Source organism: Macaca nemestrina, chromosome 5 (assembly GCF_043159975.1).
Source record: "Macaca nemestrina isolate mMacNem1 chromosome 5, mMacNem.hap1, whole genome shotgun sequence".
NCBI classification, from domain to species: domain Eukaryota; kingdom Metazoa; phylum Chordata; class Mammalia; order Primates; family Cercopithecidae; genus Macaca; species Macaca nemestrina.
This window is the reverse complement of record NC_092129.1, coordinates 3,126,761-3,139,180: the sequence shown is the minus strand read 5'-3', so window position 1 is coordinate 3,139,180 and position 12,420 is coordinate 3,126,761. Positions and strand designations below refer to the sequence as shown.

Here is a 12,420-nt window from a genome sequence, read left to right as displayed (position 1 = left end):
GCAAGTTCCATATACTAATGAAAGTTGTTTCCTGAGTGGAAAGGCTAACATGGCCTCTGGATATTATTACAAATAGACTTCAATAAACTTGGGCTATGTATAATAGCAGTGGCAACGTGTTTCAACTTGAGGTAAGGTTGATTATTTAGATAGATCATATCTCCAACACCAGAACTACATCCTTTCAGAATGGCACAAGCATCTCCCATCAACTTTACAGGGACAGTTTTCACTGTAAATGCAGCAGTCTTGTGTTGGGCTTTGTGAAAAAGAGCTTTCTTTGGAAACATTATCTTGGGATTGAAGCATTACCAGTAAGTCAGAACCAACTGTGAAGGGCTTTCTCCTTTGGTCTGGTGGTGGATCTTAAACACTATGCAGAAGGCTGAGTCACTGAATGAGTGTGTGTTTGTGTATATGTGCACACACACATTTCTTAGTGAAACGGCCCATGGTTTTCATCATACATCGAAAGGGTTTATGGTTTCAAAAAGTTTAAGAACTGATTATCTTGACATCAGGCAGGAGATTCTGGACCCCAAGCTTTTTCTCACTCTAGTTCACATATTCTTCAGTAGTTTCTGAGATGGAGAATATTGGACGGTAGAGATCCTGTACACCAAACTGAAAATTGAGTTGAATTCTGCTCCTACCACTTCCTAGCTGTGTAAATCCAGGTAATTTCTGTAGTCTCCCAGGATCTTATTTTTCATCTGTAAAATAACCATTTTGTAGAGTTTCCATGAAAGTTAATTAGATAATGTATGTAAAACACCCATCACATTCCAACCATTTATTAAAAATTTCCATAAAGTGGAGACATCATATTACCTGACTTCTAAGTATACTATAAGGCTACAGTAACCCAAACAGTATGGTACTGTCACAAAAATAGACACATAGACCAAGGTACAAAATAGAGGACCCAAAAATACAGCCACATATCTTTAACCATCTGATCTTCAACAAAGTCAAGAAAAATAAGCAATGGAGAAAGGATTCCCTATTCAATAAGTCGTGATGGAATAGCTGGCTAGCCATGTGTAGAAGATTAAAACTGGACCCCTACCTTTCACCATGTACAAAAATTAACTCTAGATGGATTAAATATTTAAATGAAAGACCTCAAACTATAAAAATCCTAGGAGAAAACATAGAAAACACCATCCTGGATATCAGTCTTGGCATAGAATGTATTACTTACTTTTGTAAGTCCTCAAAAGCAATTGCAACAAAAACAAAAATTGACAGGTGGGACCTAATTAAACTAAAGAGCTTCTGCACGCAAAAGAAACTAGCAACAGAGTGGACAGACAACCCACAGAATGGGAGAAAATATTTGCAAACTATGCATCGGACAAAGGTCTGATGTCCAGAATCTGAAGGCACTGAAACAACTCAATAAGCTAAAGAACAACCTCACTAAAAAGTGGGCAAAGGACATGAACAGACACTTCTCAAAAGAAGACATACGAGAAGCCCACAAACATATTAAAAAATGCTCAGCATCACTGATCATCAGAGAAATGCAAATCAAAACCACAATGAGATACCATCTCCTACCACTCAGAATGGCTACTATTAAAAAGTCAAATAGCAACAGATCCTGCTGAGGCAGCAGAGAAAATGGAATGTTTATACACTGTAGGTGGGAATGTAAATTATTTCAGCCACGGTGGGAAGAAGTTTGGGGATTTTCAAAGAACTAAAAATAGAACTCCCATTCGACCCAGCAATCCCATTACTGGGTATGTATCCAAAGGAAAATAAACCATCCAACAAAAAAGACACATGCTCTTGTGTGTTAAATGCATCACTAGTCACAATTGCAAAGACACGGAATCAACCTAGGTGCCCATCAATAGTGGACTGGACAAGGAAAATGTAGTACATAGACACCACGGAATACTATGCAGCCATAAAAGAATGGAAGCATGTCCTTTGCAGCAACACAGATGCAACTGGAGGCCATAATCCTAAGCGAATTAGTGCAGGAACAGACATGCAAATACTGGATGTTCTCACTCATAAGTGGGAGCTAGACACTGGGTACACATTGAGATAAGGAACGAGATACTGGGTACACATAGAGATAAAGATGGAACAATAGACATTAGGGCTTGCTAGAGAGGCGGGGCAGGGAACAAGGGTTGAAAAAGCTGCCTATTGGGTACTATGCTCACTCCCTGGGTCTTTCATACCCCAAACCTCAGCGTCACATAGTATATCCATGTCACAGACCTGCACGTATACCCCGAGTCTAAAATAAAAGCTGAAATTATTTTTAAAAACTGTTCCACAAAGTTCCTGAAAAGTATTATCATAAAAATTGTCTTCAGGCATCTTAGGAAGAAGAAACTTATTTACATTATTTTGTTGAGCACAAAGTCCAAATTCTCTGTTACTTAAATATATCAAAATAGGAAGAAAGCCACTGAGTCAGGCCCAAGGATCAAACACACAACTCCACTGTCCACTTTTCAATGTGGTGTGTCAATGCTGGCCTCATCCTGCAGCCGCAGTGACAGTGAGCCTCGGAGGTGCTCTCTTCTGATTTTGTCAATTCTGCCGATGTGGTTTCCTTTCTATATGGCTCACAGGTTTGTGGAGCTTAGGTTGAAAACCTGGGATTGATGTGGAGATCATGCATTATTTTTCCATGGGTCGAAGGGAACAAATTAAAAGGAAGATGCTAGCCATCAGAATGAACAAGCCAACAAGAGGACAGAGACTCCGGAAACCTGGGGAACTAGAGATTCTCGGGTCCAGCCTGGGGGTAGTCTAAAGAAAGTCCAGTGAACAGTGAAGACTCCTGCTCCCATGATTAAGTAGAAACCAGGAGGAAACATTAATAAAACAAGTGATTGGCAGGTGACTGATGATGTGGGGTGATTCTCAGAGTATGAACAGTGACCCGAGTTCAGTCCCAGAAAATACTCAGTGATGGCAGAGGGGATTACTGGAAGCCACTGCATCAACAAAGAGATACTTGACTAAATTTATGCTTTGCATATTGAGATGGGAAAATAGCCAACCAGAGGTTTTCTGGCTAAACATGAATTAGCCAGAAATAATAACTAAATTATATCATGTCTATCATGAAAATAAAATCGTTTTGCAGTTTTAGTATAGTAAAATAAATAAAAAGGAAGCCAATACTCATGATAAAGCATTTTGCTAATGGCCTAAGAGGGAAAGTTAGTTTAGAAATGTGAGAATAGCTGGAGTCCTTGGTAATTAGTTTCTCTTGCTGTTCTTTATTGTAACTTTCATCAGTGACAAGCATTTAAATTCTGAATGCATAAGCCACATTTTAGAATGGGCCCTGCATCACTTTTTAATTAAAACACACACACACACACACACACACACACACACACACACACACACACACACAGCCCTACATTTCCAAGAGAAGGGAACTTCTTCCTGCATCCTATAGAAACTCTTTGGAAAGTATAGAGCTGATCACTTCCTGTCTTAACTTTGAACGAAGTGAATTACTTTTCTATCCTTTCTAACATGACAGCTCTCTGGCATTCCTGCCAGTAATAACTTTCTTGAAGACTTACAAATAAAAGACAGACATAACTATTTCCCAGTGTTTAAAATAAATATATTGTTTTTCTTCATAAAAATGGAGACTGATTATCTCTCCAAACTCCATTTCTAGAATTTCGAGAAACTAAAATTTGGCATTCAGGACACATGAGCTCCTCCAGATTTGAAAGGGGTTTCGAAGGCTCCAACCCTGCCTTATCTGTCAGAGTTTTGGACAAATGCATTTCATTTATCTTCTTAGAGTTCCCAGAGGATTCTGGAGTTGCTACATGAAAGACGTGTTGAGATTCTTGAATACAAGGCTCGGAGGGCCGAGGATTTTCTTCTGTTCTCCATGTTGCCGAAGGAAGTGAAGTGGATTTACTAGTATTGCAGGTTTTAACATCTGCATTCTGTTTCTGATTTTGTTGCTTAGGAGATCTGGCTAAGGCATCTGGCCCCTTTGACTTTTGTTCCTCGTCTGTAAAATGGGAATAATTAAGTCTACTTCTTGTCTGCCATTCTTGCAGTGGATGACAGTGGATAAATGAACATGCTTTCAAACTTTGGAGTTCTGATGAGCAGTACTCTCAATAAAGTGGAAAGTGAAAAACAGGTTCTTTAGTAGCAAATGCTTCCTAAAGGAAGTATGTCAGCTTCGAGTGTAAATTTTATTCTTTGGATAATCTTAGAATTAGTGGTATGTAGTGTTTATTTTCTCTTTAATTTTCACTGCAGTTTCCTAACAGTGATTCCTATTTACTTAATCATTTGCAGCTGCTCTGCTCACCTGTTTTTCTCGACGCAAAAGCAGTCCCTGAAGAGTTTTATTATAATTTCCTTCTAAGTCCTTAACCCAGGAGGAATGTGTTAAGTACTTAATAGATTCCCTGGGCTTTGGAATTTGAAGGAGAATTCTGAGAGTAGCCCTCCTTCAGGGAAAGGTGCATTTCTTTCCCGTCTTTCCCTGGCCCGATGGTCATCACTTTCCCGGTAAAATTGTGTGGGAAAGGTTGCAATAGCATTGCCTTTGCCTTAGCAGCCAGTCCCAGAACTTGCTGATACAGCCCCCTCCCCCAGAGTTCATAGCCAAAGCAGTGGGCTAGACATCGGATGAAACCTCAGATTTGGATTTTCTGTTTTGTGCTTTCCCCAATGCCCCTGAGAAGTCAATTGATTCATTGTTCTTGAACAAATCTTCACTCTTCTGGCTTTCTGTGTGAGACAGAATTAGGGTTTTTTCCTGTAAAGTTATAAGCCAAGGCTAAACTATTTCAGCAATGTTGTCTGCAATGGATATTATCCAGAGTCTGGGTGTGCAAAATTTTCTTGGTTTCCACCGTAGTCTCCACGGGCGAGTTTACAACCTCCACAAGCCCTGTGCTCCCCGCATAAACACCTGAAATGCTTTGACAGAGCTGTTTAAAAACAGCCATATGTGTCTGTGGATGACGGCCAACCACTTGCTCCCCCACTTGCAGAGGATCAAGGCTACACCTCAGGTCAGACCCAGGATCTTTAGGACCTAAATTCCACCATCCCTGCCGTGGATAACTCCGTGTAAAGATGCCAAAGGCGGACTGCCCCCGGCGCAGCCTTTTCTGGAGCGCAGCTGATCCTTCAGCACCTCTGAGAGGCGATGTTCTGGGCCGGACCAGGGGGCCTTAGAGGGCAGAGGTCAAGGAGAACCCCCGGAGTCTGGGGACTGGCCAAAGTTTGGCGTTAACCCTTGTGGATGAAAAGGCCCGCTGGGCTGATTCTGCGCGGACCAGGCCTGGACCCTGGAGCGTGAGGAGGGCGCGGTGCGTCCCGTGGTTGTGCTTGGAAGGCCCCCGAGGGTGCGCGCGTGGGCGTTAGTGCGTGCGTGTGTCTGGGTATGCGTGTGTGCCAGTGTGCGCGCGGGGAAGGAGGCACAGAGACAGCCCCGACAGGCCACCACGCAGCTCTGGTGGCCCCCACTCCACCTCTCGCTCCGCAGACCCGCGCCAGGGCGGCCTCTGGGCCGGAGCGGGCACGCGGCAGCGGGCGCTGGGAGGTGGGGCTGGGGGAGGAGAGGGAGAGGGAGGGAGGCGGGCGGGAGGGGAGGATCCGGGAAGCTCCAGGGTATTTGACAGGACCGAGGGCGGACGCAAAGGACGCGGAGGACCTCTGGGTGCCTGCAGGGGAGCTGCTCCAGCAGGGCCGCCGGGAGCTGTGGGGAGAGCATCGCGGAGCCGCCCCTCCACGCGCCTGCCGGGCCGCGATCGCCCTCGGGGCTCTCCTGGTAGCAGTGCCAGGGCGCAGGGCGCGGCTGATCTCCCGCCCCCGCCACCTCCGCCACCATGCTGCTCCCCCAGCTCTGCTGGCTGCTGCTGCTCGCGGTGCTGCTCCAGCCGGTGCCCGCGCAGAAGTTCTCGGCGCTCACGGTAAGCCCGGGCCCGCGGGACCTGGCGCTTAATTGGTGCCGCCTCTTGCCGCCCGCCGGGTTCGGGTGCCCGCGCCCCCCTCCAGGCCCAGGCGCCCAGGCATGGGGAGCAGGTGGCCCCGGGGGCAGTGGAGCCTTCGCCCGCCTGCGGGGCTGGAGCAGGTAGGACCGCAGCGTGCGCGCCTGGGACCCGGTCGGGATGGGCTTCTGGGGACCCTGCCCGCCGGGATCCTGCCGCGACTGCGACGGGCTCCTCGGGTTCCACCTGGCTGGGACCCCACCTGCCTCGGGGGTTCTGACCCGGCTGTGAGAGGATCCTGGGGTCCTGCAGACCTTGGACAAGTGGGAGCTGCGGGTGCGCTCGGGTGTCCCGCACTCACTGCTGGGCCTGAGCCTGCGGGGAACCAGGTTTGGGAGCGCCGGCGCCGCCCCGCGGACTGTCCCAAGGCCAAGGCAGACCCGCCGGGACTGGGCGCCCACCTCGCCCACGGGGACCCGGCCTGGTGCGCGTTTCCCCGGCCGCTTTGGGCTCGTGCGCTGCGCGGATCCCGGGCCTCTCGCCTGGTGAAGGGGCTGCCAGTCGTGGGCCCCACTAGTGGGTCTAACCCTCCCAGAGGCCCTCCTAAGTGAGCCGAGGAAGAAGCAGATGATGTTACAGATGATTCTTCACGGGCCTGAGTGTTATTAGAGAAGCGCTTTCTTCCTTTCTCAGGACAGAGCTGGAGGGAGGCGGCGGCTCCCCGCTCTGCGGGGCCTCTGGGTTCTTCCTCGTGGCAGGGATGCTGCGCTCCTGAGCGCGAGGGTCACCGCGGTTGACCGCTGTGTGTTTTTCTTTCTGAGCTGCAACTTCTATGCGACAGCCTTGGCCCGGCCGAGGCACGCGGTGCCAAATGAGGAGCTATGTAGAGGGGGCCGAGCCAAGCCCCCGCCGGCCAAGCCAACCCGCGGCGGCCGCTGGGCCAGGGCCGGGTGTCTGCAGCCCCCAGCTCCAGCCGACCTCGTGGGCTTGCAGGGTTTGCAAACCCATCATTAATGCAATCGCCAGAAACGAAAACATTCCACTTAAATGTGTTTTTGAACAAGTGCTTGAGAAAACACGAAGGTAGCGAGAATGCCTCTGGTGGAGAGCCGTCTTTTAAGTGGCGGGGGACTTGTCCTAAAGGTGTTTATTGTATTGAAAATAAAGATGGTTGAAATAAGCTGTGGTCGGTTCTGCCTTTCAGCAAATTTAAAACAGTCATGTGGGCATCTTTTCTTTCTCTTTTACTTTTTCTTCGTCTTCTTTCTTTTGCGTTTTAGCAGTGTGAAGGATGGTTTGTGAGTTCATTGCTCATACCTAAAATTCTTCTGCAGCAGCCCGGGGTCCCTGCCTTGTGTCTCACAAATGACTTGTAGATTAGAAACTGCTAACTGGGGCTCCAAGGAGGTTTTCACACACTCAGGCTTTCCCTGAAGATCCTTTATCTCCACAGAGGGGGCCCTCAGAGGACACTCACTGGAGGTATTCATGTATATGCACATCTGTACATGCATCTATACATAAATATAAACACGTATACGCTCACAGACCCCCCACACACTCTTAAAGCACACTAGAGGAGACAGAGAAACTAAGGCCAATTCTCCAAAGGAGATCATAGCATTTTCTTCCAGGACGGTAGCAGCAGGTACCTACAGTTGACACGGATTTTCAGATTTTCTGAAAGCGTAAAAAGTAGAGACTGGCATCTGCCTGCTGCCCTGGGTGTGTGGGGGTGGGGTCAGGCCTGTTGGTCCCCCCGGAAGAGCAGAATCAAGGTAGTTAGTAATTAGAACAGTTTAAGACTCAGCAGGTTTTCTTGTCTTCTCTCCCCTTTCTCATCTGTTTACTTGAACCCTCTCACCCTTTGCCTCCTTGAGGTTGCCCCAAGGATGTCTTGGATTGCGGTGAGACCCACTGCATGTGGGGTCTCTGTGCAGGAGCTGATGCCCCACGTGGGCTTTGCCCTTTGGCTGCATTCCCCAAGAACACTTTGCCTGAAACTTACATTTGCAAATAAAATCAGTATCCCAGAGAAAAGATTAAAGCCATAACACATCTTGGCACACTTCTCACCCCACCCCCAGTCTAGAAAATCAAGTAGTTGAGTTACAAAGTAACTGAGGCAGGCTTGAGATCTGACTGGTCACTGGGAAATGTTAGATGTGCAGGATTTTTCAGTGCTGCTGATCTCTTTTCAAATTGCCATCTGGTTTGTGGAAATCTCTTTTGTTTCCAGAGGCCCTCATTCAAAGAATGCCCTTCTCTCCCTACAACTTGCATCCTACCTACTTTAATAAATCACAGGCAGCGTCAGTCCATGCAGCGGGTGGGACTCACAGCTTGGGGTCTTGCTGGATGTGTGACTTTAGGTAAGTTACTTAATTTCATAATCTTCAGTCCCCTTATCTGTAAAATGAGAATACATGATATCTTTCAAGCATGTCATGAGGATTAAAGATAAGGCTTTTAATGCGCCTACTATATGTGAGTTCTCCAGCTAACATTATTTTGGTGGTGCCCATGCCATGGGTCCATATAAGAGAGTGTTATCAGTTGGTGCCTGCCATAATTATCAATGCATATAGCGTTGTGGAGTTAAGGTGTGTGTGGATTCGGCTTTGCAGTATTTTCACCTGCCGCAGATCCTCAGAGCACACCACTTGGCTCTGGGTGTATATGTGGGCTTTGTGGGAGTAGGCCATGTGGGACTGTGTAGACCAAGAAGGATAACTTGCCTCTCTGCCTCCTTCTACTCCATTCATTTCTTCTCATCTAGAAGCAGGGCTATGTGTCAGCCTCTCTGGGGCTTTCAGTTTGCCACACCTGGCTTCTCAGGACCATGCATTTTTCTTCCCCACCTATGGTGAGCGCGCTTTCTTGGTGGGCCCGGCATTGCTGGTGTGCTCACCTCTGCTACTTTATGTTTAAGATTCAGAGAATACACTTTGCTTGGTAATGATCTCTATTCTTTTCACCAAAGTCGTTCTTTAGAAATGGCACCGTGAGGCCCTCTGTGTCTCTCATTGTGACTTTCTGATGGCTTTGCACAACCTCCTGGTTATTGCTCAGACCCTCTCACCTCCAGTCAACAATGGCATTCTTAAGTGTGTCCAATGTGCCCTAATTTGGATCCAGGTCAATTTCTTCCTTGAAGAAGTAGGTACATCGAATGCCACACAGTGCCCATTTTCCTTTTTATTTCTGTGAATGACTGAGATGAGGGAGTGATCTCTAGTATAAATGGTTTTTATTACACATGATTCTGTTTTCAAAGAGCAAACAGGTGTGATCACAATTATTCAACTTTATCATGGTTGTCATTATATGAATTTTGATGGACTGACCAGTAAGCCTATGCCTAGATTATTTCTTTAAAGGCAGAGAAAGGAACAATATTGCCTGTGACCCCTTTCCCAGAAGTTTTTGGTTAGAGCCAAATCATTCATTTCCACGTTGACTAAATCGTATTTTGCTCATACTTATAATGTTGAAGTTACATGACCATCCTTCTCAGACTTGTCTTACTGCCAATACCTAATGCTCCCCTAAGTTCATACGCATGACTTCATTCAAGGTACCGTTGTCTCCACATTCAAGAGATGAGGAAACTGAAGTTTTGAGAGACTCTGAAGGGCCCCTGGTCACTAAGCGGATCCGAATATTTCTCAAGTCAACCTGCCATTATTTTTCTTTCTTCAGGGGGAGTTCCCTGCACTGTTTTTTGCACTGTCTTCAGAAACTTTACAATTCCACACTACCGCTTCACCTCTCAGACTATAGTTGACTTTCATCCTGAACCCTCATCTTCTCACTGAGCGTCTGGCACCTGGTAAATGCCTCTTACTGGTCTTGCGGAATGCATAACCACAGACCTGAAACAGTTATTTCCCACTCCTATTTGTGTTTATTTGCTTTGAAAGAGAAGAAAGGTGATAAGAAAACAATATTTACCCGTATGTAATTTTTTAAAAGTTTCACGAGCAAGTTCATGAGATGATTTAATATTGATTTTGCTGAAACAGCAAAAATACAAGTGCTATTCCATTTCTGAGCAATTGTGGTTTGGAATGCCTACCTTGTCCTGTTTTGATGTAGTTCTCACTCAGCCTTGGATCTTCAAGGGAATTACTGTGATTTTTTTTTTTTTTTCCTTTCTTCTTCCATTGCAAATGCCTTGAGTCCATTTCATGCTCTGGGAGGGCTTTACTGCATTCCCCAGTAGAAGACGGACCACGAAGGTGGTTAAGGAGGAGAGAACTAAACATAATCAAAACTTTCCAACTTAGAAGCCCATTTACATGGCGTCTAAAAACCCAAACATCTGGAAGAGTCACTTTAATTTTGCTGTGAAATCAAGACCGTAAATAACACTATAAGCAATTGCAGGCCGTAACAAGACCATGCCGCCAATGGGCATGGATGTAACGTCAGTTGCAATGGCTCAGAACCGAACAGATTTCTCAGTAATTCCAAATCAAAATAAGCCGCCTTGCCAATCTAGGATTTTAGAATGGGAGTTGTTATTAAGATTGTCAGCAGAACATTGGTTTGGAGGTCAAGGGTAACATTTCTGTATTTTTGAATTAAAAGATAAACCAAACTGGACACAGTGGCTCATGTCTGTAATCCCAGCACTTTGGGAAGCCAAGGTGGGCGGATCATCTGAGTTCAGGAGTTCAAGACCAGCCTGACTAACGTGGTGAAATCCCGTCTCTACTGAAAAAACAAAAATTCACCAGGTGTGGTGACATGCGCCTATAATCCCAGCTATTTGGGAGGCTGAGACAGGGGAGTTGATTGAACTCAGGAGGCAGAAGTTGCAGTGAGCCAACATCATGCCATTGCAGTCCAGCCTGGGTGACAGAGCGAGACTCTCTCTCAAAAACAAACAAAAACAAAAGATAAACTGTTCTACACATACAACACACAAACTTAGAATGATGAATTTCCAGTAGGATTTTGAAGTTAGAGGAGAAAATTTAAGAAATACTCTTTAAAACTGCCAGCCCTTATGTTTCTCCAATTGATGGCACTGAGTAATAGAGTAAGATCCTGGCATTAGTCATTGTATGTCTATAAAGTACGTATAACAGTTAATATAGTGGACATTTAACTGTAGCTCACAAGAGGAAAGATTTTATAATATGAATTAATATTTTGTTGATTCCTGATTTCCTATGGGCTAAAAAGAAATAGCTCTGAATGTGAAAATAACAGACATTCTTATATGGTTTTCCAGTTCCAGGCCAGACATCAAACAGCAAAGATTGTAATAAAACACAAATAAAGAGAACCAAGTAAAATATGAAATCACATTTATATGTTTAGGTTTTAAAAAAGTACAAATGAAAATTTTATATTATAATATCTGGCTAAATTTAACTAGATTTTTCCACACAGAGACAGTCTCAGAATGACTTCTTTTTGATGAACCACAATTTTATTTTGATTTTTATTACGTATGACATAACGTGGCATATCCATCAATTAAACTGTCACTTAAAAGAAGGCAAATGTCAATATAGCATGTCCACGCTGCTTTCTCCTTCAGTACATATCTCTGCCCACTTTACAGTCTTCTCTTGCCTGGTCATCTATTTGTTTTATTTTTTGAGACAGGGTCTTGCTCTGTCCCATAGGCTGGAGTACGGCGGTGTGCTCTTGGCTCACTGTAACTTCTGCCTCCTGGGCTCAAGCGATTCTCCTGCCTCAGCCTCCTTAGTAGCTGGGACTACAGGCACACGCCACCATGCCTGGCTAATATTTTGTATGTTTTTTTAGAGATGAGGTTTCACCATGTTGTCCAGGCTGGTCTCGAACTCCTGAGTTCAAGTGATCCACCCGCCATGGCTGGTCATCGATTTTCTTTCTCTTTTATGCTTCTGCCCAAATTAGAAGAAACTTCCTTTGCTTCTCTTTACCAAGATACTGACCGTTGATGCTGCTATTTCTATGTTAGCACTGGCTGAGACTCCCTGAAGATTTTCTAGTTTCTGGTCCTCATACTCCTTCCTTCTGCTAAAGTGTGGGTGCCCTGGGCCCTGCCCTGGAGCCAGCTGCAGCATCTCTCACCGTTCCCATCCCTGCCCAAGCCCCTAGCCAAGGGCAGACATTTTTGGGGGTGAAGGGGTAGGCAAACTCGTAACATTTGAGGTTCTCGGCAAAGAGTCTTCCAATAATAAAGTTTCTGAAGGCGGAAGAGTTGTAGGTGAACACGATGACCTGTGGTGTGTTTGATCAGGGGTTTGGAGCCCTTGAGTGCAGGTCACCATTAGGCCCATCTCATTTTGGATACTGAGTCTGTTGGATTTTAGTCACTTCTTAAAGGACAAGTTCACCAGCTTGTTGGCAAAAAAAATGCTGTGGTATGTAAGTTGATCTTAGGGCATTTTGTTTATTTCTTATTCTGTTCAGTGATCAATCAAGGCGCTAGAATCAAACAAATCCACCCTGC

General features: G+C 45.6%; 1 protein-coding gene across 2 annotated transcripts in view; it reads left to right on the top strand.

The window, feature by feature from the left end:
• Positions 1-5,647: 5,647 nt before the first annotated feature.
• LOC105487594 (SPARC related modular calcium binding 2) overlaps positions 5,648-12,420 on the top strand; it is a 218,206-nt gene continuing 211,433 nt past the window's right edge. Inside the window, exon 1 of one of the 2 annotated variants that reach the window (XM_011751084.3) lies at positions 5,648-5,945. In XM_011751084.3, the coding sequence (XP_011749386.1) occupies positions 5,862-5,945 (84 nt within the window). In that variant the 5' untranslated portion in view covers positions 5,648-5,861. The remainder of the gene's footprint in view (positions 5,946-12,420) is intronic. The other variant, XM_011751085.3, reaches the window with a different exon arrangement.